The sequence below is a fragment of the Gymnogyps californianus genome, chromosome 7 (genome assembly GCF_018139145.2).
Source record: "Gymnogyps californianus isolate 813 chromosome 7, ASM1813914v2, whole genome shotgun sequence".
NCBI lineage: Eukaryota > Metazoa > Chordata > Aves > Accipitriformes > Cathartidae > Gymnogyps > Gymnogyps californianus.
Window position 1 is genome coordinate 42,787,614 of NC_059477.1, and position 27,442 is coordinate 42,815,055.

General features: G+C 48.0%; 1 protein-coding gene across 5 annotated transcripts in view; it reads left to right on the top strand.

The window, feature by feature from the left end:
* FMNL2 (formin like 2) overlaps positions 1 to 27,442 on the top strand; it is a 152,213-nt gene that overhangs the window by 123,229 nt on the left and 1,542 nt on the right. Inside the window, exons 10-26 of one of the 5 annotated variants that reach the window (XM_050900226.1) lie at positions 4,183 to 4,257; positions 8,246 to 8,356; positions 9,680 to 9,829; positions 11,839 to 11,940; positions 12,931 to 13,246; positions 13,698 to 13,901; positions 17,507 to 17,631; positions 18,287 to 18,489; positions 19,659 to 19,893; positions 20,560 to 20,628; positions 20,799 to 20,879; positions 21,240 to 21,369; positions 21,544 to 21,707; positions 21,989 to 22,090; positions 22,587 to 22,685; positions 23,592 to 23,715; positions 26,892 to 26,938. In XM_050900226.1, coding sequence (XP_050756183.1) covers positions 4,183 to 4,257; positions 8,246 to 8,356; positions 9,680 to 9,829; positions 11,839 to 11,940; positions 12,931 to 13,246; positions 13,698 to 13,901; positions 17,507 to 17,631; positions 18,287 to 18,489; positions 19,659 to 19,893; positions 20,560 to 20,628; positions 20,799 to 20,879; positions 21,240 to 21,369; positions 21,544 to 21,707; positions 21,989 to 22,090; positions 22,587 to 22,685; positions 23,592 to 23,715; positions 26,892 to 26,938 — 2,337 coding nt within the window. Of the gene's footprint in view, positions 1 to 4,182; positions 4,258 to 8,245; positions 8,357 to 9,679; positions 9,830 to 11,838; positions 11,941 to 12,930; positions 13,247 to 13,697; positions 13,902 to 17,506; positions 17,632 to 18,286; positions 18,490 to 19,658; positions 19,894 to 20,559; positions 20,629 to 20,798; positions 20,880 to 21,239; positions 21,370 to 21,543; positions 21,708 to 21,988; positions 22,091 to 22,586; positions 22,686 to 23,591; positions 23,716 to 25,443; positions 26,336 to 26,891; positions 26,986 to 27,442 lie in introns of those variants that run through there. The other 4 variants (XM_050900223.1, XM_050900225.1, XM_050900224.1 and 1 more) reach the window with 4 other exon arrangements.

Genomic DNA, 27,442 nt, shown 5'->3' on the forward strand with positions numbered 1-27,442 from the left:
TTCATCTACAGTTTCACTCTCTTTAATCTTCCAGGATAAATTATATCATTTCATGAAAGTCAGCTCGCTGTCTCTTGAAACGCATGTGTTCCCAGCACTGACTCATCTGATGATAGTGTGAAATATCTGCGAGCAGCCACCGAAAGCCGCAGGTGGTTGGTGCTTTTCCTCTTGCTATCAGCTGCTGTATCCCAGCCAGCCGGGGCTGCTTGCATCCTGGGATCGGCAATTCTCTGCCAGAGGTGTATCACTTCGGGTTGTTCCTTAATTTAATTAGTCAGCCATAAACGGCTTGTAGTTGTTTATGTCAGCTTTTCCCATCCATGTGGAACGGTTCACATTAGATTTCCCAGAAATCAGTCCTTCTGGCTTTTGTTGTTGAGTGATCGTATGCGCCATTGTTATGTTTGTTTCCACAATACATGATTTTGTTTAAATCGGCTCCATTTTTTCTGAAGTGGGTACAAGAGGGACGCGATTGTTTAGAGCACAAAGTTGAGATGAGCCTGCTTTTTTCTTCTGTAATATTGACTCTTAACTGTTCTGTGGGGAGGGGAGAGCACGGAAAGCACTGGAAGAGTTTGCAGTTGGTTGAACTGAAATACCATCCCATTTACTATAGTAGGAAAAAAAATGGCTTGGGATAATAACGTAGGGACGAGTGCATCTAAGCAGCCTGTGGTGCAAGTGAAGGAGAGGGTTCCTTGGGTTTGCTTTGAGCGGGAGTTGGATCAGGCCCAGAGTACGCCTCCGAAATCAAATTATATCAGCGGGCAGCTGCTGCCTTTGATCTTTACAGTGCCAGTAGGTTCCTGAAACTCGGCCAGATTCTGGTTTTCTCTTTGGCTCTTCTTGATGGAGGCCGGCTTCTTCGCAGCGTTTCATCTCTTTTCCTCCTGAAGGGCGTGCTGCTCCTGCATGAAAGCATACGTGTCCCAGGAGGGGCGTACGCCACAGCAGAGCTGTATGCCTGCAGGCTGCACTCTGCCAGGAGTGCTTTTGGTGGGCCCTCAGTAAGAAGGTGCCTGGTAGGGCATTCGTGGTGAGTGACCAGAGTAGGTCACATTGCTGCATGTTCAATGAACGTGATCTTCTTCATGACCAAACCATTCCTGGTCCTGCACACGGAGAGCAGGGGAGCCGGACGGGATGCCGGCAGGCGCTGGTGCTGTCGTCTGGTGTGGAGATGCTGTGGTCCCTGCCAGAGTGTGCTCATCCCACCTCTTGCTTTTTGAACGCACGCTTGTGAAACCAGGATAGTCATGCCAAAACGCTCACGATGATCTCCCTGTTTTCCCAAGGGTGCTCCTGGCCATTTTGAATTTGAGTTTGGACATTTGGTGGCTTTGCAGAGCCTAAGGCTCTTCACCAGTGACGCCGGCTCTCGAGCCACCCACTGCAAAGCAAATGCGCTGGGAGGCTGGGGCAGGGGCTCACTCACTTGCCCTCAGTTTTTGTTGGAGCTGCTCTAACCATCAGCAATGTGTGTGCGGTGTTTGGGCTTTGATCTCCCAGCAAGGCGATTTCTGATGCTGTAGGGAGGCTTTATGAGGATTACTCTTGAAGAAAAGCCGAAGATTAGACTGAAGATTTACAACCTGAAGCTGAATGGCAGTGAGTCTCCAAACTCACCCATCCTTTCCGTGTCCCAGGGACCTCATCTCTGCTAAGCAGAGAGACAGGTTGTGCATGCTTCACCCCTTGCACAACTGCAGGCCAGGCAATACCAAGGAGACTTGCTCCATCCAAGAGTGGGTCTGTCTCGGCTCTGTTTTACTCTATCTTAGACCTTAATGTGTGTTTTATGGTGAAGCAGCACATGTAAAGGTATTTAATGCTTCAAAACCACTTTCATGGCATAGGCTGTAGAGAGCGCAGAGTCCTTTGGGTTTATGATGATAATTTGCTTGACCAACAAGTGTAATCTGTTTTTCATGAGGGTGCATGCTTTGTTGTTTAAGTGTGTTTATTCTACCTTGTGAGTCTTTAAGGTTCAGCTGGAAGCATTTAAATACAACTTTAGCAAGTGTTTGTGTGTGGCTTCAGCGCCCTGCCTACCAGAGGCTGTGTGAGCGGGGGTTGCTGAGCCTGCACGGAGCCCATTAGTTGCAACTTGTCGGATTGTGGCCATGAATATTAATGGTAATGTTATCAAATAGTTCATCATAACCAGTGTCCCTGTCCTCTCACAGAGATCCCGTGGCAGAATTCCCATTGACGTCAGGTACTGACCACAAATATCTGAATAATAACCCAGTTGTGGCAATTTTGCTTAGGAATGACAGAAGATGTATCACATACACCACAAGTATGTTTTATTCAGTCATAACAGACAGCAGAAAGCATGGCGAGAGGTCACCCAGCAGGCCACTACTCGCAGTGCCGTGCAGATCTCGTGATCAGCTCAGTTTAGGTCCCACTAAACTCTGTGTGACTTCAGTGAGGTCTGCTCAGTGCCTTAATCTTTGTGTAGGTACGTGCTATAAGGTAGACACAGTTAGAAAGAGGAAGCCGATACGGGAATAGTAATAATAATGCATACTTTGTGAAGAACTTGCTTTTTGGGAGTATCTAGAAACCCCAGTTGGGAATTTGGTCTCCTTGTGGGAGACACAAACGTAGAAATACGTACAAAGAACCGGCCCCTGCCGCAGAGAGGATAATTTCTAAAGAAGTAGCCAGTGCTCCCACCAATCCTTAATTACCATTTGCTGGCTAATCTCACGTAACTACTGTGCCGTGAGCTGGCTGCTAAGGGAAATGGCAGCTGATGTCTCAGGGGGGTGTGCCGCTCAGAGGCTGGCGGAACCTAACCGGACAGCCCGGGCTGGAGGTCCCACTGCCGTGTCCCCTGCTCCTGATCAGTAGCCCCCAGCGCTCCTGGGACGTTTGGGTGAAATCTGGTTAAGGAACAAAGGAGCCTCATGGGCTCACTGAGGGTTTTGTTCCTCAGCAGAAGTGAAGTTTCAGTCCTCCAGATGATCGGACTCTGTTTTTCAGGACCTTTAAGAGCAAACCAGCTTTTTTTCAGAGCTTCTTCTGTCCCTCTGCAAAGAACCAGCATCTGAGGAGGGTGAAGCTGGGAACAGCATTTAACATCGTTCGTGCGCGGATGTGCCTACCCAGGCGCTTACCGCTTTCTTCAGAAGAGCATGCCTGTGCTCTTCCTGAATTCACTGCTCAGTTTGGCACCAAAATCCAGCAAGCGAGAAGTCGGCTCGTGGTGCAGGGTATGAGGAAGCTCTCAGTGAATTTGGGAGCATGTGGGACACTTTCCACTGCCCCCATCACCTCCCATCTGACCGTGCTGGGATGGTAGGGCTCGCTGGGACGGCTGGGCTCGGGGCGGCTGCCGTGCACCGGCTCCTACCCCTATAGCTGAGGTGTTTGGTGTAGTCTGTTCATGCGGGGATAGAAAAAGTACGCCGAACGATGCACCACAGAGGGAGGAGTTGCAGTTGCTAAGTAGGGAGGATGGGGAAATGGGTGCACCTACCTCCTGGTGCTCACCTCTGCTCCTTTTCGCTTTCCAACTTACTTAATATTTTGTGATTTTGGTGTGGATTACTCTAGATCATTTGTGTGCTGGGAAAAGCAGGTCTGAGACAGAGAAGCTACTGGGAAGTAATAAGATTTAAACAATATCCTGAGACTTGTTTTATCTTAGATCTTCTCCCTCAAGTTGCTTGTGTTTCCTGCCAGCACCCCTGTATTACAGCTCTGGAATTCTGACCAGCTGATAGTTACGCTGATGTATTTCACTCCTCATTTAGCCAGTGATAATTTTCTTTTTTTCCTCCCTGTAATTTGTTCTTCTTCCTAATTACAGTATATTACAGTGGAACACCAATTCTGAACTGTGAAAGAGACCGAGTCTTCCTGTAGCATAGCCTGGTGCAACTCGGTTGCTTACATTCTTACCGTCAGTGGGTATGATTAAATTTTTAGGGGGAAGAGAGATACAAAGAGTTATGTTATAATTGTATCTGACCCCTCAGACTTGCAGCACAGGTGTTCAGCTGTGATTCCTCCGCTGGATTTGTCATGAAGAAGAACATTTTTAACAAGAGAGGAAACCTGGATGGAGAGGTTTTGAGCAAGCAGATGAGCTACTTTTTAAATGTTTTTCATACTCTTTCTTGCAAGCTGTAGTTTAACAAACACGTGGTGATTCTGTTGTAGGTGTGTGGAGAGAAACAGCGCTTTGAGAAGCTGATGGAGCACTTCCGAAATGAAGACAACAATATAGACTTTATGGTGAGTGCTATTTATCGTCAGCAAACTTTGGTTGCCGTGTTTACTGTGTCTGGTCCTGCTGTTGTAGGCAGAGATTTACCTGCCTTCTGATCCTTGGCCTAAAATTACCACAATACATTTTTTTTTTTTTTTTTAAATATTCCAAACTACATAATGTGCGTTTCATTTTTAGCATCTGTTCAATTCAGTTATCGTCAAGAAATGCCTTGTACCATAGTGAAGGTAAGAGGAAAGTGGCCTTTTGGTCGTGCGTGCTATTTCGCTGCGGTGAAGCAGCAGCTTCTGCAATGTCAAGATGCGTATTCTGTCCGAGTGCCAACATCCTCAGAGTCACAGACAGGGAAGTGTGGGAGAGACTCGCTGCAGCTGCTGTCTGTCCTTATCTGCCGATAAATATAGCAGTAGTTTGCACCACTTTTGGTTCCTCAGTGTGCATATGCATGATTATTCACGAAATCCACTTCCCCTGGAGCACAAGAGAGAACGGTGAGAGAGGAAGCTCTGGCTGGCACCCACATACACCAGCGCCAGCTTGCACGTTGGCAGCACGTGAAAGGCAGAGGTCGTGACAGTAAGGATGAGCTAGCTGGTTACATGTCCAATATCAACAATACTTCTGTATCCATTTTTTTTTTAAAGTCTATGGCAAGTGAGTGCTCGTGTCAGAAGTGTGAGAAATTTAAGTCCTATTTTTAATTAGAAAACAAATGCTGGCATGGTCAGTGCGGTCTCCCTTGCACCGCTCGTGCTCAGTGCCTTGGATCTGACATGATCCTGTTTAGAGGTGAGAGCAGAGCGGGAGGGCTTTCCACCCGGTCACACTGGCCGGTCTGCTGAGGCCTCTGTTAAGCATCTGTGACACTTTATACTGTTTTAGTGCTGAGCTTTGTGTTAAAGGCCTCTTTGTGCCAGGAATTAGGTGTTAAAGCACCCAGTGTGGTGTTTTCTACAGGCTTTGAACACTCTGGTGTCAGTGGCTTGCAGCCCTGATGGCAAGGGCAGGCTTGCACCGTTGAGGGAACAGCAGAATAAAAAGGTGGTGTGAGTGAGATAGGATGGCCTCTTTCTTGTATTTAAAAAGAAAAAAAAAGTTACAGTGATTCCCTGCAATTTTACTCAAGTTAGCAAGCTGCTCTCAGTAACTCTCTGACATTTTACAGTTGGTTTTGTTCCTTATTACTGCAGTCCCAGTAAGGACATGTTGGTAGTCACAGTATACATTAAGTGTTCTCAGATGTACATACAATTTAGTCTATAATTTAACAGAAAGATTTGTCAGTCCTCAACACCCGACTCTTAGTCATTTTTCCCGTGCTCACAGGCAGGGGTAATCGTATGTGGGGAGCGGGAGAGTAGCACAGCTCAGTGCAGCCTGGAAGCAAGACAGCGGCTGCAGCCTGCAGCCAGCCACCTTGCTGTGAGCTACGGGATTTGTCTACTCTCTTTAAAAAAAAATCATCCCTCATCTTTATTTAAGATATGAAGTGGTGCATTGTAAGGATGTAGTAGGGAATATGCATGTGAGTGTGTGTCTGTACAAGCCCGGTGAGCTGTGAATATTCAGCATCCATTTGGACGGCCTGTAAGAAAATCCCCTGGTCCTCTCAGGCCATAGGTTGAAGGTAGTGGTGAAATTTGCTTGAAAAAGGATAAATACATCTTTTTCAGGACTTGCCCAAGTACTAATAAAATCTGCATCTTTGGGCTGCTTCCACCGACTAAGGGCTTGACTACATGACAAGCCTAAAGCTAGAAGGGAGAGCTCATGACAAATGATTTGGCAGATCTGCTCCTTCTTGTCGCCATCTGGCCCTAAGGAGCTCCGCGTGCTGCTGCGAGCGAGAGCGCTTCGGGGGGCGAGCGGGCAGTGCCTCGGGCCCCTGCGGGTTGCACCAGGGTGTGCCCAGGGCAAACATCGCTCCTTTCCACAGGACGGGATAAAACGAGTGCTGGAGCTCAGGCTCCGGGATGTAACGTTAAAGCTTGAGTAATTCAAGGAGTTGCAACGACTGAACATAAACAAAGAGCTGTTCCTGCAGGACCTGGCTTTCACGCTGCCCTAAATGGAGAAACTGAGAGCTGTCTGGGAAGCTGTAGCTGGAAGGGGCTGCGGATAATTGCATGGATCGACAGGGAGGAAAGAGCAACAAAAAGGCAGAAGTATTTTAGAGAAGGTTCCTGTTGTTGACATTGACTTACTTCATTTTAAAAGCAACTTTCTTAGATTAGTTTTCTTTGACTTGATAAATTCCTTAGTTGTGTATGTAAGGATCTGAGAAAGGAAATGAGAATTTGGCCCTAACATTGCAAGAGCCAAAGCAAGTAGAACAAAAGCGCTTTTGAGATAGGGGAGTTTGGCTCTGGGTGATAGGACAGGACAGCAGGGTTCAGCTGGCGAAGGCCAGTATCAGTGCTAGGAGGAACCAGGGTTTGCCACAGGAACTGGAAAGGGTCCTGCAAAGACTCGAAACCTGAAGTTAGGTTTCCAACTGCATGGATCAGGTTGTTCGTATAAGAGATGGCTGCACACTGAGAGGTAGGGATGAGGCATCACAGGAGCTCCTGGATGAGTCTTCAGACCGTCTTCCTTCCTCTCTTCCTTGGGGTTATCCCTGTTACCACTCTCACAACTTTGCGTTATCTAGGGTTAAAGTCATTTTGGAAACAGAGTGGTTAAAGCTGGTCAGGATCTACATGGGAAGATGTAGCTGAAAGGTTTTGACTGACCTTTGTTTAACCATTTTGGCTTGTTGTGTCCTTGTGGTCCTGACTCCAAAGCTGGGCAGTACTGGGCAGTTCAGCCAGGAAAGTTTTTATGGCAGCTCAGCGGCTGCTGGGAGCTCTGGCTGGGAGGAGCAGCCCGGGGCCTCCTGGCCAGACCTGTAGTCAAAGGCCACCATGCAGCAGATGCCTGCCCACGAGTTTATCCTCTGGGCCCTGTAGCAGATCACAGAGAACTGGCCAATTTCCTGTAGCAAACTGGTAATCCAGAGAGTGGCCTTCGGTTCTTTCTTCCCACAAAATGACCTAGAGACGTGGGGTCTCCTGGAGGCTTGTCCAGCAGGTAAAATCAGGTTGCTTTGATTTTATCTTCGATTTGTTCTAGAACTACTGAGGTACTTCCCAGATATGTTGAGAAGCTTGGTATTACCCCTGGTGCAGTGTTGCTGGCAGGATAGGGTTATGCCCTTTGAAAACCCAGCAAGGACCAGGCAAACCCTTTCTTAAAGCAGCTCAGAGGGTGACAGACGTGGTCATCTGTGAGCTGAAAGAGGGTTGGGGACACTTGTGCAGAGCAGGATTTAGCCGTGCCTTATATTCAAGTAAAGGGCAAACCTTTTGGGGTTTTTAGCCCGATTCCTGCTGCTCTGCAGGAGGTTTCCCCCACTGCTCCTTCTGCTCACCACCCGCTTCGCTCGAGAGCCTTTTCCTTTCCTTCACTGTGCTTGGACGTGTTTGGATGCCAGCTCCTATGATCTGGTCCCTTGTTCAGTTACCAAACCACAGCTTTGGAAATATGCTTTCTGCAAACAACAAAGCGCCTTTTGTGAAAGTCCCCTTTCCTAAGCTAGGGGTTCCAGTTGCAAAATTAATCTCACTTTTACAGGCCGTTTCAGAAACAGCATTGTTTTCTTAAGAGCTTGTGTGCTTGTACGATGTCTGGCCGTGCGAGCTGGCATGGAAAGCATTCACCAGCACGCAGTAAAGGTAGACTCTGCAGACATGACTTAATTTCTGGAACCCGTGTTTGCCTTTATCACAGCAGACAAACGCCCCGTAAGCCCGAATCCAGCACCGGCTTGGAAAAAAGCTGCGGAATAGCGGATCACAGTTTCCCCTTGTAGTAAACGCGAGGAAATGTGGTCATTCACTGTGTCTGACCCATGGGGCCCCGGGAGAGCCTGCTCCGACCCCGTGCCTGGGGCTTTCGGGGGGCAGCCGGGGCCGTGCCGTCGCCTCCTCTCATGTGCAGCGGTTCTCCTTGCAGGTGGCCTGCATGCAGTTCATCAACATCGTTGTCCACTCGGTGGAGGACATGAACTTCAGAGTCCACCTGCAGTACGAATTTACAAAGCTTGGCCTGGACGAGTACTTGGATGTGAGTATGACCTGGGTCTCCAGCGTGGATCTGCTCCCCCGGCTGGGCGTACGTGCGAGCTGGGCCCACCTGCAGCCATGGTGGGTCCACACCACATCCCCCAGCTCTGCCGCTGCCCAGCTTAGCCTTAAACCTCCTTAAACCCCCTCACCCGAGAGTTTTTGGGAGGGCAGAGCAGGGTCGTCCCATAGTCTCTGCTAAAAATGCAGTGCCTTGGCTGCTGACTGGGGGCTGTGGCCTGGAGCCACCCCTGCAGAAGAAAAATCATCTGCAACTAACTGCAATTACAGACTGGAAGCTAAATTTGTAGCTTCGCCTTATAACAAAGGGAGGATGAACCGCAGTCGTCCTCGCCCGTGCCACGTCCCTGACCTCCAGCCGCGGGCTGCAGGCCTCGTGTCGGCCCCAGCTCAGGTGTCGCCAGGGTCCCCTCCATCTCTGTGCGAAAAAAATCCTCCTTTGAGTTTTCTCCTGACAGCCAGCCATTTTCTGGCGTCCTGTGGGAAATGCTCTCTTTCAGAAGAAAGCCGCTTTTTTATTTCCCCTTTTGCATTTTTTCTCTCTCTCTCTGTCCCTGCCCTTGGGAGCGCACACATAAAAACAGTACTCGTGTTGACGGGGGATTGATTTGTCCCTGCTGACTTCTGCTCAGCAGTAACCAGAAGAGAGGTTTTTTGCTGTCTGCAAGAAGTGTTTGTACATGGCAGTAATGAGCACAGGTCTGTTTGGGGTCCCAGGGTGGCCCAAACCCTGCAGTCCATCGGGAACAGGCAGAGCAGTTCAAAGCGTGCTCTGATGTTATCTTTGGAGATAAAGCACGCTCATTTTGAACACAGCAAACCCAACGCAAGGTCAGCGAGAGCAAATCGGAGCATTTGCCCCGGGCCATGCGGCTGCTTCGAACCCAAACACAGGCTTCACCTCTGCCTACTGGCCACTGAGCTGGTGGCTACCATGGGCAGCAGCAGGGTCGCCCCCACCGGCCGCCTGCCTCGCTGGCCTCACACCGTCCCAGGGCCAGGCGGTGGATTCAGAGCTTGCGACGGTCAAGGAGCAAGCACGGAGGAAAGCAGTAATACCCTCTGTAGTAACAGAAGATAAGACACTGCTTAACTTTATTTGAAAGCTCTGGATGTTTGGTCTTAAAAAAATGACTGTTTATCACTTGTGACCCCAGCTAACATTAAAATGCAAAGTGTTTTCCTGGGTGATGGAAGTGGCTTGAGCTCCCACCGCTCTCCCCACCCTGTTTGCTGCCTGCAGCCCTCCTGCTGCAAAGGGCTGCCAGTGCTGAGTGACACCCTTGTCTTCTTGGATTTGCAGAAACTGAAACACACGGAGAGCGACAAACTGCAGGTGCAAATTCAAGCTTACCTGGATAACGTTTTTGATGTGGGAGCTTTACTGGAGGATGCTGAAACCAAGAATGCAGCCCTGGAAAGAGTTGAAGAACTGGAAGAAAACATTTCCCATGTTAGTACCACACTTGGTCATGCTTTGTCTCTGAAGTAGTTCAGAGCCCGCTCTGCGCATGGGCTTTGCTACTGCCCATTTTGAGAGGTGGAAGCACAGGCGCAGCGGGGCTACAGCCTTTGGGGTGAGGTTCACTTAGAAAAAGCCTTAGGACGACTGTGCTTCTGTATCGGGGGAATAATCAGATATTTGGCAAATGAAGGAATTCGGGAGATCTCAGGCAGGTAAACTTCCTGGGTGCTTTCATGCTATATCCTGAACCTCATATTCTGCATGTTTTAGTTAATGGGTGCTCCACTTGCTACAAAGATTTGTTCATAAGCCGTTTACTGACCTGATGAGAAAATGTCTTATTCTGTCGTTTTATTTACTCTCCTATCTGACACAACCCCCAGCTTCTTACAAAGGAGTAGCGTTGCCTTGTTAATGTGGGGCTTGACACGCCGTTTCCGTGTACGTCAAGGGACAGTTTGGCCCGTGCTGTGCGATGCCTGCCCATCTAACTGCTAACATGGCCACGGCTGCAGCGCTCGCACACCTCAATAGCATCAGCCGGTTTATCCCTCGAAAGCCGGGATGCGCTGGGAAGAGATGATCCCCCATGCTGGGGACCAGCTGAGCAGAGGGTCGCACCCCCCGAGGCCCTGGCACGGCAGCTTTGCAGCTTCGGAGGCTTCAGCTTCAGTTCGGTTGCGGTTCCAGGTGGAGTCACTTGGCGCGCGGAACCTCTGCGCAGAGTTCTTATGAGCTGGGAAAGCTAATTTACGTAGAAATTGCAAATTCCTCAGCAATGCAGTACCGGTAAATAGAGCAGATAGCTATCCTGTCTGTGTCTTAAAACACGTTACTGGGCTCAAGAGGGAAGGGACTGAAAAATAGCGCTGTGCAGGTGCTCAGTGTTTGCTCAATTCAGTGTTTACTCACGGCTTTTGTGTCCCGTACCTTCTTGGTGTCAGTTACTTTAGGCCAGAAAACATGGCTTGGCTTTTTTAAAATCAAAGTGTTTTTCCATACTTAAAAAAAAAAATCATAAAAGTGTCATCATTCTCTTACCATTCCTGTATTGCCATCACTTAGAATAAATATGTTCTTAAAACAACTTGCTGTGCAGTATTTGCCCCTCTGAGGTGCTCTTCTGCTAGAGACAAGCGATTTAGTAGAAATGGTACTGTTTGCTTCGTAGATCTACTCCTTTTAGCTGTTTAGAAACTTCATGGTTTACTCTGGTGGCAAGTTTTTAAGGGCTTGCTTCTGATTTCTTGTTACATAAACTAGACTCATCCCAGGAGTATGGGCATAATTTTCTGTCGCGTGTTGACAGAAATACTAACAGAATTACTAATAGAATACTAATAATAGAATTGCAGAAGTTTTGTCTCAAAAACACAGCAACCAGTGCCACCTCACCACCTCTGTAGCCTCGCCTGAGTCGGTGTCATTGGTGGTGGTGGAAAAAGCCAACAAGAACTGCGGGGCTTTCAGATCTCAGGTTTGTGGGGCTGGCCAAAAATAAAAATAAATCAAAAGGCAATGGAGGAAAAAAGAAAATAAACTCTTTCATTCATTAATAAGCAAATTAGCCTCATTGTGAGAGGTGGTATTTATAGGTTCCACCATTTCAGCATCTGTTGGTTTTGCAACAGTGCCATTGTGGTATTCTGTGGGGTTTGGGGGTTTCAGCTCTGACTTAGTGTGTATGAAAATAATTGCATTTTAAGTGCTTTACTGTAGCTTTCTTACCTGGTCAGGTTCATAGCTACAGTCCAGCCAGGTTACCTGCTGGTCATAGCTGAAGGATAACATTCATCATCAGAGGAACCTTCAGCAGGGCACTCAGAGCCCTCCGATTGCGTGCAGGAACCTTTTCTCTTTCCAAAGAAAGACTTCAGGGTTTGGTGGAATTATCAATAATTTACCACGTACCACCGCTCCAACAGGCGTTCCTGACATTTTGGTTGAGAAAACTACTGTTATCCACTTACATAATCTATTTCTCTTTTGAATAATAGTTATCTGAAAAACTCCAAGATACGGAGAATGAAGCCATGGCGAAGATTGTGGAACTGGAAAAACAACTTATGCAAAGAAACAAAGAACTAGATGTGATTCGGGTAAGTGCGATGGGAAAGCTCTGGCTGGGTGTCACGCTTCAAGGGAGCGATCTCCTTTGCGCTTGGTGTATGGGAGGTAATGACTCTTTTAACGGGCCAAGTGACTTCTGTTGGCTTCCTAATTTTGAACCTAGGACAGATTTCAAGTAGAATTACTAGTGTGTGCACTCAAAGATGGACATAAAACTCTTTGAACGTGCCAGCAAATCAGTGAATGAGTCAGGTACTTCTTGTCGCTCAGGTCTGTAGCATCTGTGTTTGGAGTTTTGCACGCGTGGTTGGCTGCGGAGGGGCGTTGGAGGTGGACCTGAAGTCCTTCAGACTTGGGCTGCACAGCAACAGGACGGGAGCAAGTGCCCTGTGTTTGTGCTGTCAAGTGTAGCCAGCTTTCTGTGCACAATCCAGACTCGTTACTTCTTCATGTAGAATTTTAGTAACAAAAATTATGAATAGAATATTAACTAACTTCAGCCTAAATGTCATCCCAAAGTCCAGCTGCTTCTGGGGTTCCTTCTGAGTATCTGCCCTGGGTACTTGCAGGTACAATCTCCCCTCCAGATCAGGAGCTCCGTTCCTGCTTCCCTTTACGGGTCAGCATCTGCTCATAGGCACAGTAACCAGCAAGGCGTCAGATACTCTCTGTTGAAGTCAAAATCGAGGAAGCATACCTACACTATATATTTAAGGCTAGCATAAGAAATGGGAGGCATCATGAAAAAGTGATGATGTGAAATTCTGCACTCCCAGGTGTTGGTGCCCACAGGTGAGATTTCTCCCAGGACTCAGTACTGTGCACAACCTTGCTGCTACCTTGGGAAAAATACAAAATGAATTCTTCCTCACCAATGAAGATGTACGGTTTGCTTCAGAGCTCATTGTTAGATAGAGCCTGGCGCAGTGACCGTCCCGTGTCAGGCTGTTCTGTTTCTGGTATTGGTATTCTGTTTTGTGAGGACAAGTGCAAATCCCTTGTTTCTCTGGCACTCTCAGGAAATCTACAAAGATGCAAATACCCAGGTTCACACCTTGAGAAAAATGGTGAAAGAAAAAGAAGAAGCCATCCAGCGACAGTCAACGCTGGAGAAAAAGATCCATGAACTGGAGAAGCAGGGAACCATTAAGATCCAGAAGAAAGGTGATGGTGACATCTCTATCCTTCCTGTTGCTCTGGCCTCTGGGATGGTGCCGGCAGGCTCAGAGGCTGTGGCTGGCACATGTGTCGCACCGGTTGCTGGAGCTGCATCTTCAGTACCATTGCCACCACCTCCGCCACCATTACCTGCCTTAGCAGCGGCATCTGAGGCAGGTAAGAAGCGTTTTGTGCCCGAGAGATGGGCTGGCCAGGAGCTGGAGGTGGAGTTTGTTGTGCTGGGGACAGTCACAGCAGCCTTATGCTGACAAAAACACCTTCAATTGTAAGGAGCCTGCAGGTCATGGCACCTTGCAGCAGCCGAGGATGCTGAGGTCCCCCAGCTGTGTTTACACAGCTCATGGGTGGCTCTCATGTTTGTCTGATCAATTTCTGAGCCCTTCAGTTGATAGAAAAAAATACTAGCTTCTTTCATTAGAGTAGTTTCCTCCCGTGTTAATACACTGAAGTACTTTGGTGAATGGTCCAAAAAATGCTTGGGCCAGTATAGCGGTGGAGAGGAGATGTATAGCGGGGGACAAGATGGATGTTGTGACTTTTTCTGCAGGTGCTTGTGACATATCGATTGGAGTTCACGGTAACGCCTCGTTTTTCCTTCATTTCGTAGTGCAAAACGGTCCTGTGTTGGTGCCGATGCCACCTCCACCGCCACCTCCACCACCGCCTCCACCACCACCACCACCGCCTCCTCTCCCAGGTCCATCTTTGGAGACGGCTCCTGCGGCTCCGCTGCCCCCACCGCCCCCGCCATCGGCACCCCCCCTGCCCGGGACAGCCTCTCCCACCGTGGTGTTCAACTCAGGGCTTGCAGGTAAAACACCCGTGCATCTCCTCGGCGTGCTGCGCATTGCTGGTAAAGTAAGCAAAGGCAAGGTCAGGGCATGTCAGGTAGAGCGGACCGGGTACCGAGGTGGGACTTCATTACTTAGTCACCTAAGTAACACCCATTATCTCTTATTGGTATTATACTTAGAGGGGTTTGTAAAAGGAAAGAGCATTTATCAACCAAACGCCTTTGGTTTGGTCTGGAAGAGATGGCTTCTTCAGTGAAACTAAAACTATTGCCAAAAATATTTTTCAAACACGATCATTTTTGGCTTTAAGCAAACAAAATATGGCTTTGAAAGAAACGCAAAACTTCATGGTTTTGATTTCTTCTGAGAACTTGATGAAGAAATATCTGTGCAAAAAAATGGCAAACTTTGTGTAATTGTTTGGAAGGAAGAAAAATTTACTGACTGTCTTTAATCATGGTTTTATGCACTTTCTGACATGTGCCAAGCAAGTAAATGCTAATTGGTATCGCACCGCTCCCCCCCAGGAAATCTCAAGAGCACGATATGAGTCCGGAAAGAGACCGAGGAGCTCTGATTAATAGCTTTTTTTTTTTTTTTTTTTGAAAACTGATTAAGTATTCCAGCCTTTAAAGTTTCCTCTGAAAACGAAAAGCATCATGGAATTAGAGGGTCCCAGGGTGCATTACAAAAAAAAGACAGCACAAAAGGCGTGACACCGCTGAAGTTACGGGCTGATCCCTCCCCGGTGGGTTTGGCAGAGCAGGCAGTGGTCCTGTGGTGTGCGGTGCAGAGTGGCAGGGGTGCTGGATGTGGCCATGGTGGTGCTGGGGGCACCGGAGCTGCCGCGAGCAGCAGGGGTTGTGCCGCCCGGTGCCCAGACACCGTGCCTTAGCCCAACGTCCTTGCGGTATTAATTGGGTACAGGAGGAGCGGAGCAAGTGCTGCTTCTGCGTGTGGCTCCTCTCGGCTGCACCGATGGCAGGGGCAAGCCCCCGCAGCCGAGCTCCTCGCTTAGGTGCTTGGGTGAGATGCCCAAAGCCAGGCAGGGTGGATATTTTGTCCTTCAGTGGGTTAGGAGAGGGAAGGAGAGTGAAAGTGCCTTTTCTTGATACAATGGCTGCACAGAAAGGAGCGTTTCCCAGGGCCGGAACCTTCTGGGTCCGAGGGGAGTCAGTGAAATAACAAATTTTGCTTTTCTGACCATTGCTAACATTTTTTTCTCTATTCTTTCTGCTTCCTGGTAAGATGGGCCAATCAAGCTCTTCTGTAGGTTGCTTTCTGCTAAGTATTTACCTACCTCTCCGTGTTTCCCCCTGTGCTGTGCCCGTGTGTGTGCCCGTGGACTCGTGTGGGCGATGGGGAGGCGGTGGGGAGGGGGGAGGCTGGTGCAGGGGGCTTGCTGGCTGGAGCCAGAGCCGGAGCACGCGGTAGCTTTGGGGATGCTGCCAGCCGTCAGGATTTGGCACCCAGGAGGCCCTGATTCCGCAAAGCACTTCAGCAAGTAATTAAGACATACGGTTTCTTTTGAGCCATCCTCGAGCCGCGCTGTCAGCACCGGTCATGCCGAGGATAGGCTTTTCCCACCGAGGCCAAGCGCTGAGCTGCGGCAGCTTTCGCTGGCTGCGAGTACCCTCTGCGAGGTCAGGTCCCCAGCCGTGACCGCGTCCCCACTGCGCTGCCGGCAGCGGCACGACTCCTTGCCAGGGCTCTGTAATGGAGGAGGAAGGGAAATTTTAAGAGATTTTGATTAGCTACATCAGGAACTGGCCCACGAGGCAGTTAGCTTCCTTTCCTGTCCTGAAATAACCCAGGAGCAGTTAATAATCTATTCTAATGTATGCGCAAGTGGAAAATGGTTTTTTTCATGGGTGTTTCGGATGGAAAAAGTGATTTCTTTTTTTTTTTTTTTACTTTAGGAATTATTTTGAAGTAACCACATTAATTAAGCAGAGAGTAAAACTCTGTTTAGTTTAGATGAGCAGAAGTTGATCATGTGTGTTCGTGTCTTCCAGTTGGATAAATATAATTCTCAAAATACACAGCTGAATATTGTGTATGTTCCCTGTTACTTGCTTACGATTCTTTGTTTCAAGCAACTACTCTTGCCAGTAATTTATTCTTTGTGATGTCCCTGCAAAATGAGCACGACCATGAAAGGGACATGGACACACAACTCGATTCTTGTTTTAAAAGTGGAATGACAAAGCGAGAGAAATGTTTTCAGCATTCACCCAGCTCCGGTGCACAACAGGACTGTCCCCTGAAATAGGTCTTCTCTGTCCTGGCAAAAACATACATACAGAATCGTTATGGGAAAGTAAAATAATTATTTGCTCAAGTGCTTTGCAGCCTGGGAAGCCAGCCACCTTCTGAAACCGAGAGGAAAAAATCTAGCACCTCTACAGAGCATCGAATATTTTGCGAGATTGCTCCTGCTACAGATGCAGGGTAGGCAGGAGTCAGGAGCAAACACTGGACTGAACTGAACCAGACGTGATCCGTCCTCGGCGGGGGGGAGCGGTGAGCCTGCACGGGCATGCTGCGGGGCTGAGCGTCCCCAGCGGGGACTGTCCCCTGCATGCCTCCCTGCCGCTGACCGCCGCTGCGGGCTGCATGGCTCTTTTTTCCCAGCACTGGAGAGGAAGGACCAGGGTTTCTGTTTCATGTTTGCAGCTTGGAAAGAAACAGTTTATTTTCTAAGTAATTCAGGAGCAAAATGTTGATTGATCACTTTAATGAACATCCTGATTTTGTAGCAACTAACAACTTCATGTTTACATCAAGATACAAAGAAATGAGAACTGAATTACAGACATTATTCATGTACCTTCCAGACCTGTTAATAGGAATAGAAAAGTGTTGTTTTCCTTGCTCCAACATTGCTTTCTTCTACTCTGTTCACAGATTAATGAGAGTAGTCAGTCTTCATTTTCATAGCTTCTCTGTGTGAGTTACTAAATCGTTTACTGGTTCTGCACAGCGCAGGAAGATTAAACCTGTTATTTCAACCGTGTTAAAGCTCACGTGTGCTGCAGCCCACCCCCTTTTGCTTTAAAAGACAAACCTGGTGAGAAGCAGCTCTGCCCCATTGCAGCAGGCAGTGGCGGGGGGCCACTCCCTATTACCAAAACCTTGGGAAAGAGGCTTTTTTTCTTCTTGTCACCTGTTCTGCATTGAGTTTTGTGACACAGATCACAGATCGGTTGTGCGTGGCTGTGCATCAGCTCACGCAGGGGTGGGGTCTGCAACCAGCAGGACAGGGTTAAATTCGACCACTTTCCATTTTCTGTAGCGTTTAAAAATAGCCTGGGCTTTTAAATCAATCCAGACAACGTGCAGTAATAAAGTAATAACACATTTCCTTTAGTGAAGTTTTCACAGCCTCTGGCGTTTAGTCCAGTTCTGCAGAGGCCGGGCCTGAAACAGCTGAGGGACTGGATGAAAGCCTCTCGGTGCTGTTTGCCTGTCGAGGCAGCAAGATCTTTCCAGTGTGATAATTTAGCTCTGGCCAATTCTTCCTCCAGTGCTGAAATGCCGACTCGAAAGCTGCAGTCTGGGCACGCGGGGTGTTTTTCAGCGGTTGGGGAATTTGTCATTTCTTCTCCTCTGCTGTCTTTAGCTGTGAAAATCAAGAAGCCGATCAAGACCAAGTTCCGCATGCCGGTGTTCAACTGGGTCGCTCTCAAACCCAACCAGATCAATGGGACGGTCTTCAACGAAATAGATGACGAAAGGATCCTGGAGGTATGAGTGCTGCTTGCTGCCTTCTGCCTCCCACCTCTGTCCGTAACACAAGTGGATATCGGTCTTGGCAGGGATAGATTGCCGCAATTATTTTGGCAAACAGCTCATCCAGTGGCCCCTGGTACCCAGTAGGTCAGCGTGAGCGGCTTGGTTGAGAATTAGGGATGGTAGTTGGTAGTATCAAGTATAAAGGGTGCATAGCTGTTGTGTGCATTTGTTTAAAACAGATCAACCAAGGTGAGGGAGATGCATTTTTCCCAGCCTAAAATCGCTGGTCCGGTCCGTAGGAGTTAGGCTTGGGTGGGTGGCTGCGCGCCAGGGAAGGAAGCCTGAAGCAGCACAGAGCAGAGCTGAGTAGGCAGGTCTCGCATGCTCCCCGTGCCCTGAAGGTGCACATGGCTGGACAAAGCCTGAGTGCGAACGTGAATATTTTCCTGAACTTTTGAATGTGTCTGGGGCTATTAGGGGTGGAGGCCAGATTTCCTGCTCACTAACTCAGGAGTGCCTGTTTGTTACGTCCTGCAACCCCTGCTCGAAGTACTCTGCTATAGCCTCAGCCGCCGCAAGGTTTTTACTGCAGTTCTGGCACGATATTAGGCAGCACGGGTTTTAGTGTTCGCTGCGGGAGGGATAAATCATTTTCTTTCCTTTTTAGGATTTAAATGTGGATGAATTTGAAGAAATATTCAAAACAAAAGCCCAAGGTCCAGCCATTGATCTTACTTCAAGCAAGCAAAAGATAACTCAGAAAGGGTCAAACAAAGTCACGTTACTGGATGCCAACAGGGCCAAAAATCTTGCCATTACTTTAAGAAAAGCTGGAAAGACAGCAGATGAAATATGCAAAGCTATTCACGTGTAAGTAAAACACTTGTCAGCAAAGAAATCATGTTTAAGATTTACTGTGATTTTTGGTATGTGGAAAGGTTTGGAATTGGCAGTTGATGTAAATGTTTTTGCATCTGGAAAAAATCCAGGAGTAAGGAGGGAATCATTCTGAATTCCCAGAAATCAGATTCCCTTGAACTAAAATAAAAAACTTGTATCACTATTTAGGCTTAACAAATTAACACTTCTTTTATTAAAGAAGCTAATTCATGTATAGCCACAGTACGCCATTGCATACTGCATCTCTCACTCTGTTTGCACAGTACTTTTTGTTATAATGAACACTCAAGAGCCAGAGTATCGGGAAGAGGCAACTATTTTAGTTTGCTCCGTGAAGCACGAGTTTAGTCCAAGTGCACTGGAAGGGTTTTGCATAGAATTAGGTTTATGTAATGGCCCCAGGCAGTGCCAAACCTCGATGTGATGCAGGTGGACCCGAGGTACGCGGCAGACCCCTGCCGCAGGAGCTCAGCAAGGGGCTCGGCTGCGCCCCATCCCGCGCTGATACGGACTGCCGACTCCAGCAGCTCCCGGGGACGGAGCGCAGGTGTACCTGCTCCTCAGGGCCGATCCTGAATCCATCCAGAAGCACTTAATACTTGTGGCCATGACAAACATCTGCCATTTCTCCGTTAAGGAATATCTGCAAAATTTTGGATGCACGAGCGTTACCTTTGGGCTGGTGAGGAGGGTGACCCAAACCTGCTGCAGATGGAGGCAGGTTCAGCAGTTGGGGCTCTGGCCCAATTAAATAAAACTGCTATTTGCTCCTCCCCACCTATCTTCTCTGATGAAAATGAGATGTGGCCATGGAAGGGTGGGGGGAATGACCACGTCTTTGGAAACAGAAACAGGGTGCCCAGCAGCACCATTCACATCAGCACAGTACCTTGTTCACATCTTCATGTGCACAGAGCTTCACGTGCAGGACCGTGCCCCCCACCCCAGGGCAACAAGAGCAGGAGTAACTTCACAGCTTCTTCAGAGTTTCTCATTGCTTTACTGACCCAGGCTCACGTGTAGCTGAGCAGCGTAGGAGGCAGAGCTGCCTTTGGCAGCTTTCTCACTTCTTTTACTTTTCCATCATTTTGTGTAGAGCCTTGTCGTAACACCACTTCTTCTGGTTTGTTATCACGCAGGTTTGACCTAAAAACGTTGCCTGTGGATTTTGTTGAATGCCTCATGCGGTTCCTGCCCACCGAGAATGAAGTGAAAGTGCTGCGGCTCTACGAGCGGGAAAGGAAACCCATCGAGAACCTGTCCGACGAAGACCGGTTCATGATGCAGTTCAGCAAGATTGAGAGGCTGATGCAGAAGATGACCATCATGGCATTTATAGGCAACTTTGCAGAAAGCATCCAGATGCTGACCCCGGTGAGTGAGGGGCAAGCTCTGGGGACACCGGGGCGATGCATTGGCTGTGCGGGGATCAGGGCTTCCCGGGGGTTCAGCCTCTGCCTAAAAGCTGCGCTCTGCAGCACGGGTCAGCTTGGGGGGAGCATTGCAGCCACGCGCTGGTGTGGGGCAGTTGGTGAAGGTTATAGAGATTTTAATTTTTCTAAGACAAGAGGGATCGTTTGAGTGTCGTCGGGTGATTGTGAGTTCTCATGGGGACAGAACAAGAAGCACTTACACAAATGAAAATGTAGTTTTCTAGCTATATTTTCATATATCAGTGAGTCCGATATCCCTGGTGCTGTTTGTATGGCAGCTTGTAGCCTGGACTGTTAGGGAAAGTTATTATCAGTGCTGGTCCGTGGGCTCTTTGAAGTGTGTCCCATTCAGCCTGATGCGTCTTTCACAGTCATAAGGATTGAAATGTAAATACACTTTTACCCAACCACATCTGAGTGTGGCAAATCTGTGGTGCAAATGAATTGTTTGAAATCCTCATGTGTCAGGGCAGGATAACATTCATGCTAGTGTCCACGGTATGGATGAAAAACAAGAGTTTTTTTTCAGAATGAGAGTGTTCAGATTTTAATTTTACTCTTGGGTTGGACATGCATTAACCAAAGCTCTTCCTGTGTTTACCTGCAGCAACTTCACGCAATAATAGCTGCATCTGTCTCAATAAAGTCATCCCAAAAGCTTAAGAAAATACTGGAGGTAGGTCTGATTTTAGATATATTCAATAGCTCCGTCACTCACTGGTGCATCCCCTTACGTACACTGAAAGCATACCTGGATGCTGACGTACCAGCTCTCCTTCCAGAGGTTTCTAAAGCATCGTGCATTTGTCCTGAAAATTCATGCTCTGCTCTGTTTCATCCTGGCAGATAATCTTGGCTCTTGGAAACTACATGAACAGCAGTAAACGAGGAGCTGTGTATGGATTTAAGCTACAGAGTTTAGACCTGGTAAGTAAACCAGAGGTGCCTTGTGGGGACCAGGTGGGAATGCATTTCATGTACATGGCGAGTGCCTGCTGGGGAACTCGGTCGGTGCCTTCCAGCCGGTGAAGGCAGAGAGCGGCAGCAGGGAAGGTGATCCCTGCCGGGCGGTGTGAGTTTGCTTTGCTTATCGTTGTTTTGGGGGGCTGGTTAGGAGAAGGCACGTGTCTTCAGAGGCTCTGCAGACCACAGCTTGAAAACCACCTGCTGAAGAATTAAAAGAGCTTTTACAGCCATCCCTATCAGATGGAGAAGCACTGGCTGAGTCGCTTTGCTTGGAGCCTGCTGCAACCTCCACCCAGCAATCTCTTTGCCTTTTCTCCCCAGCTCCTAGAAACCAAGTCAACAGACCGAAAGCAGACCCTGCTGCACTATATTTCTAATGTGGTCAAGGAGAAGTACCAGCACGTATCCCTCTTCTACAACGAACTTCATTACGTGGAGAAGGCTGCCGCAGGTACCGTGACCCTCCTGTGTCTGGTGAGCGGTGGTGGCATGCATGGCATGCGAGGGACTTCACGGCACACCACGCATGGGCTGGGGGGGCTCTTCTCGGTGGGGAATTGTTCAAGCTGTGGGTTCAGGCACTTGCGCAGCAGGAGCGATGCAGCATTTTTGTTTTATTTCCTAGTGTCTCTTGAAAACGTCCTCTTGGACGTGAAGGAGCTGCAGAGGGGCCTGGATCTGACGAAGCGCGAGTACACCATGCATGACCACAACACGATGCTGAAGGAGTTCATTCAGAACAACGAAGGGAAGCTAAAGAAACTGCAGGACGATGCCAAAATAGCCCAGGTATTTCTTTATTCGCGTGGTTTGGCGAGAGGGTGTGAGTGACACAGCGAACAGTAGCATGTCACTGCAAAGGACGTGCTTTATATACACAGCAGGGAGGAGAAGAGGCAGCAATGTTGTGTATTTGTTCCTGAGTTCAAGTGCTAGGCGTAGGCATGCCGGTCTCAGCCAAGGGTTTCACGCACGGAGGAAATCTAGACCCTTTACACTGAATACTGCGGTAATGGATGGTGAGTTTATCTTCAGATATGTGGAACACAGAAAATCTCTGCGTTTTGTAGGATGCCTTTGATGATGCTGTGAAGTACTTTGGGGAGAATCCCAAGACGACACCCCCCTCGGTCTTTTTCCCAGTGTTTGTCCGGTTTGTGAAGGCCTACAAGGTAAACAGGAGCATCCTCCTCTTCTCTTCTGTCCTTCTGAACCCGATTTGGTACCTGCATGGCTCGGGGCTCCCAGCAAAACAGCTTGTGGCTCCCTCTAGCTTTGTCACAATGTGAGCCATCCCCGACAGCACGGCAACAGCAGCCCGGGGCAGCACACATAGTTGTTTTGGGATTATTTTCAGGGCTGAAAGACAACACGGCTGTCTGAGACGCTGGAGGATTCCTCAGAAACTGAATGTTTGGGCAGCTGCAGCTTACACCTTTAACCCTGAATACATGTCTTTTGGGACTGGGAGAGGATGGTTTGTGTGACTACAAACTGTCTCTGCCAGCCCAGTTTTTTCAGACTGTGTTCAGAGGCAGCTAAATTGCTACACCTAGTCTTGCTTCCTTGGAAAGCCCCGTGGTAGCAAGTGATAGTGTTACTCATTTGTAATATTTAGGTTCCCCATAGCAACTGGAAGCTATAACCTGTGTTTTTTGTGATAAATAGCAAGCAGAAGAAGAGAATGAGTTGAGAAAAAAGCAGGAACAGGCCTTAATGGAAAAACTTATGGAGCAAGAAGCATTGATGGAGCAGCAGGACCAAAAGGTATGGAACAGATATGTCTTACAGGCAGGAGCCATCATGTTCATGCGTTTTTCCTGATAGCTCAGAAACCTCAGCTCTGTGTAAGAACTTTAGTTGCCCAACTTATAGTTGCCTAGAAACAGAGTCTCTGGAAGTTTTCTCCTTATCAGTTCTCAGGAGAGAACTGAAATAAGCTGGAAGAGTTATGGTGTATGGTTCTGCTACTTTTGAAGTCTGCAAAACTAAGAAAAACTGAACAGACAGGAGGTCATCTCGTCCACATTGCCATTAGCTAAACTTTGTTCTTCTCTGGCCTTGTCTCTGTTAAAACCCTGCCGGTGTTCAGTGTGCAGAGCTTCCCATCGCTTACAGGGACAAGGAACGATCCTCCCCAGACCCTTCCCTGTCAGAGCGTGGCAGCAGGACTGAGCCCCACGTTACTGTTTTATAGGTAGTTTCCTGACGTGGTTTTTTTTTCGGAGGTAACACTTTAGATTTGCTGGAGGAAGTTTCCCATGGCTCTAGAACAGCCACTTTCTCGGCTGGTGCTGCTTCCCGTGGCTGTTGTTGGGATCTTTAATCCCAGCCAAGCTTTTTCCCTTGGAAGGAAAGCCTGTTCTCCTTGTTCCCCTAATGCTTTTCAGAGGTAAGAGCTTGGAGCTCCAGCTCCAAGTGATGAGAAGGCTTGGAAATAGATTACGAACGTAAGAAAGAAAAGCAGCTTGGCAGCCAGGTTAACTTGTGACTCTGCCCGTCCTCTCCACTGGATGTGAGCTAACCGCACACGTGTGTTTTATTGGGCAGCAAACTGGCCGTTACTGTTTGCTGGTGGCTACCAGTGGGATCACTTGGTGTTTCACGTTCGGGAAGAGAGAAACGGGATAGCTGGAGGTCAGTCCTTACAAATCCTCTCTTCTTTGCTTTCAGTCTCCTTCACATAAAACAAAGAGACAGCAGCAAGAGCTGATTGCAGAGCTCAGACGGCGGCAAGTCAAGGATAACAGGCATGTGTACGAAGGGAAGGATGGTGCTATTGAAGATATTATAACAGGTAAACACCTTTTGTTCTGTAATCTCAGAGGCCCTTTCATGAAGGATAACAATGTTTATCTGCCTAGTAGCTATTGTAAATGCTTCGTGTACTTCTTAAAAAAGTGTTACTCGAGCACAGCTTAGGACATTGTTTATATGATGTGAACCAAGTATAGAAACTTTTGCTAATGGTAGATAACAAACAAACCCAGTAACCTGCCTTTACGTGTCCACGGCCAATGCTGCGTGCGCAGACCTCGGACACATGCTCGGTTTCTTAGTTCTTCTTTTTCAGCATGTGGGGATGTACTCGTTCTTTGATCTTTAGAGTAGCCAGTTCAGTGCCTGATCTCAGCAGATGCTCCGGTGGGGATATGCATGCCGTGCAGATCTTTCCCAGAAACCTTTTTTTCCCCATAAATGGAATGAATGACGGATGTTTAACATTATTAAGAGCCTACTTTTTCATTAAAATGTACTAACAGTAATTGCACCACATTATTGCACAGTTACAACAAATCATTTAGTCCAACCTGAATGATTTATGACCCTAAACTGCTTCTGGTTTTACTGCTTCTCAGATTGGTAGGCAAAGTCTGCGCTGATCCCAACCTAGGGCTGGAGGGAGAGGCACAGAACCCGCTGTCGTAGCCAAACACAGTCAGGACTTTGGTGCAAATATTTGCTCATAAAAAGAGCCGCCTTCTAAACGGCATCTTGCTCAGGAGTCAAATCATTGTTAATCTATACAGCTGCTCCGACTGCAGCACTTTGATTTTACTGCATGTTCTTCACCTGTGGTGTGGAAGCAACACGATTTTAAGACTTCGATAGCTTTACAGTAATTTGTTTCCATTGCACAGAAGCTCAAAAAAAGGTCTTTGGGCAGGATTTCCTTGGCTACTGCTCCTGAATGTTTTTCACATGAGTTTTTCCTGCAGGAGGGCAGGAGAGCTGTTTTACCACTCGCTAAGGAAAGCCAGGGAATTTTTGCCCAATGCTGAAATGCTTGAAGCTTTCACAACTTTTTTTAAGCTTGATTAATAGCTTCCTAAGATAATATTCTTTATTTAAAGGACAGAGTTGCTATAATATCTAATCTGTTACTGCTTCTACAACTCCTTCAGACTCCTGGAAGCTTGTTTAATTGGTAAAGTGGTTCTCCTGCTCTGTGGGAGAAACAGATTGTGTGGCAGAAGACCATCCACATGCAAAAGGCAGTCCAGTGGAGGGAGTGCCAGACTCAAATTAAACATTTCCTATGGTCTCGTGCCTAGTATTTCCCATTATGGGGGTGTCTCTGAGGGCCTCAAGCCGTGTAATAATAAAGGTTAGGCACAGAAAGTCAGGTAGGACCGAGGTCACTTGAATACGGCCCGTGAGATCTCTGTCAATGGTATGGAAATGGTCGAGAGTGTCATTTTAAATTGGATAGTACCTCCTCAGATGCACAGGAAAGCTCCGCTGATCCGGAGCAGAGCACTGTCTAACACCACACGCTTTTCTGGAGCACGTTTAGCAATAGGCTCTCAGACCCATTGACAAGGATGTAAGAGAAGAAATACCTGTCCAAAGACTGACAACTGCCTTGTTGCCAAAGCCTGTTGAAGTGCAGTGCTATTAGACAGCTGGTTGGAACATGTAAAGCCATCCCTGGGCGTCCGTAACCGAGCACTAACACTGTACTAATGCGATAGATCCGCTTCTCACGGCTCTGTTTGTCTGTTTGGCTGTTATTCCCATGCAGTGCTGAAGACTGTGCCCTTTACCGCTCGAACCGCCAAGCGGGGCTCTCGGTTTTTCTGCGAACCTGTTCTCACTGAGGAATTCCATTACTAAACTATTCCTCTTTCACATCTGATGCTCTTAGAAAAAAGAAAGGTTGCTGTAGATTTTTGACACTTCTCCATTTGTACGGATCTCAGCCAGGATCATGTGAATGTTGAGTGTATAGTAATGTCCAGCGTCCACCTGAAAGTTGTATTTATGTCATCTCTGTTGCATGTTCTCGTGGTTCAGTAACTTTTTATTCCATCCCATCGACTTTGCGCTTGATGCTTTTGGCCATCTTTGCGTTTCAAAGGCATCTCTCGCCCTCCTGACAAATGGCATAGAACAGCAAGTGGTGGAAGTCACGGCAGATTTGGTGCAGGTTTCATACAGTTCACAAGACTTGGGAGACCAAATGCAGTCATAAAGTGACAGTTCACTTGCCTTTTCTATGTCATCTCTTCCGGCCTGCAGATCGTTTCTCTGTATGCCGATCTGCCTATGTAAAATGCATGTAATACATCAGCTGTATGCCAAAGCAAAATTACGGGCTGCATGAACTAAGTGGGACTTCCTTGGGGTTTGCTTTCTGGCTTGGAAGGGTCGTCTGTAATAACGTACGTCCTCTGCGAGGAGTGTTTTGTTTTAGACTTTTTAACCAGCACCTGCATGTTTGTCTGCATGTGAGATACGGGATAAAATGAACAGCGTAAGATCTTTTCTCATTCGGTCACATCCATCTTTAACATTTTTCAGTTCCATGCCAACTTTATCTAAGTGAAATCAGAGATGTTCACTGAGCACTAACCAGTTCCAATTCACTTGGACTTTGTGCAGTGCTGGGGTTGGGCTCGGTAGCGGCAGCGGTGCGGGAGGCAGGGGGGAGAGGGAAGGAGCGGAGCTGGGGAAACACTTAGCTACGTGCCAGAACCGCAGAAATCGTGGCGATGAAAAGCTTGACATGGAACTGAGCAATTTACATCGTGTGGTGTAAAGTGTAAGAAGGGTGTGTTTAACCCAGCATGTCTGTTAACACTGTTGTCTTGAATTAAGGACTGAGCGGCTTAAGAAGACAACAGTGTTTCACTTTTGCGATATGTATTTTTATGAATGCTTCTAATAAAATTGCAAACTACGATCAGCTCAACGGTTATTTGCTCTTTCGAGTTAATTGCTGTATCACCTTCCTGGAGCCAATCTTCAAAGCAGCTTGGAATTTGGTTAGCGAGAGGCGAGGGTGGCCCTCCTGTCCTTTCCTCTCCGTGTCTAACCTCCTCTCGTAGCCTTGGCCTTACCCCCTCTTGCTCTGTTGGCTAACGTGCCTGGGAGTTTTGAACGCTGAGTTGACTTGCTCTTCATTTTCCATCCCATTTTTTACTTAACCATCATTTTGTGTTTTGTTTTGTTTTGTTTTTTTCTGTTTAGCCCTAAAGAAGAATAATATCACTAAATTTCCAAATGTTCACTCGAGGGTAAGGATTTCTTCTAGCACACCGGTGGTGGAGGATACACAGAGCTGGCAAGCATCACTTTTTACTTAGCTTCCTCCTCTCTCTGTATGCCAGACAGCCTGTTGGTAGATGTGGCTAAGCGTAATACTGGTGAGAGCCTAAAGGCCAGTGGAGACTGAGAGTGTTTATTTTCACCCTCTGTGGTGCCGGAGATCCATAGGCCGTTGGCTGGTGACCGTCTTCACACTCTCTCCGTTTTGGCCCTTTCTCTTCCAAGTTTAGCCCGAGATAGGCAGTCTTGTCCCCGGGTTGTTTCAGCCCCGTAGCTCCCTGGACAGTCAGCTGCCCCCGTCTCGGTCCTGCGACGGGGGGCACGAGAGGCGGACAGCCAGCAGCTCGAGGTGCGGAGACGGGAGAGGGCAGCCTCGAACAAAGGCACCGGCTGCTGGGGTACGCCAGGAGCTGAGAAGTTTGGGAGTTGTATTCAAACCCAGACGTAAGTCATCCAGGAAATGTGAGGGAGGG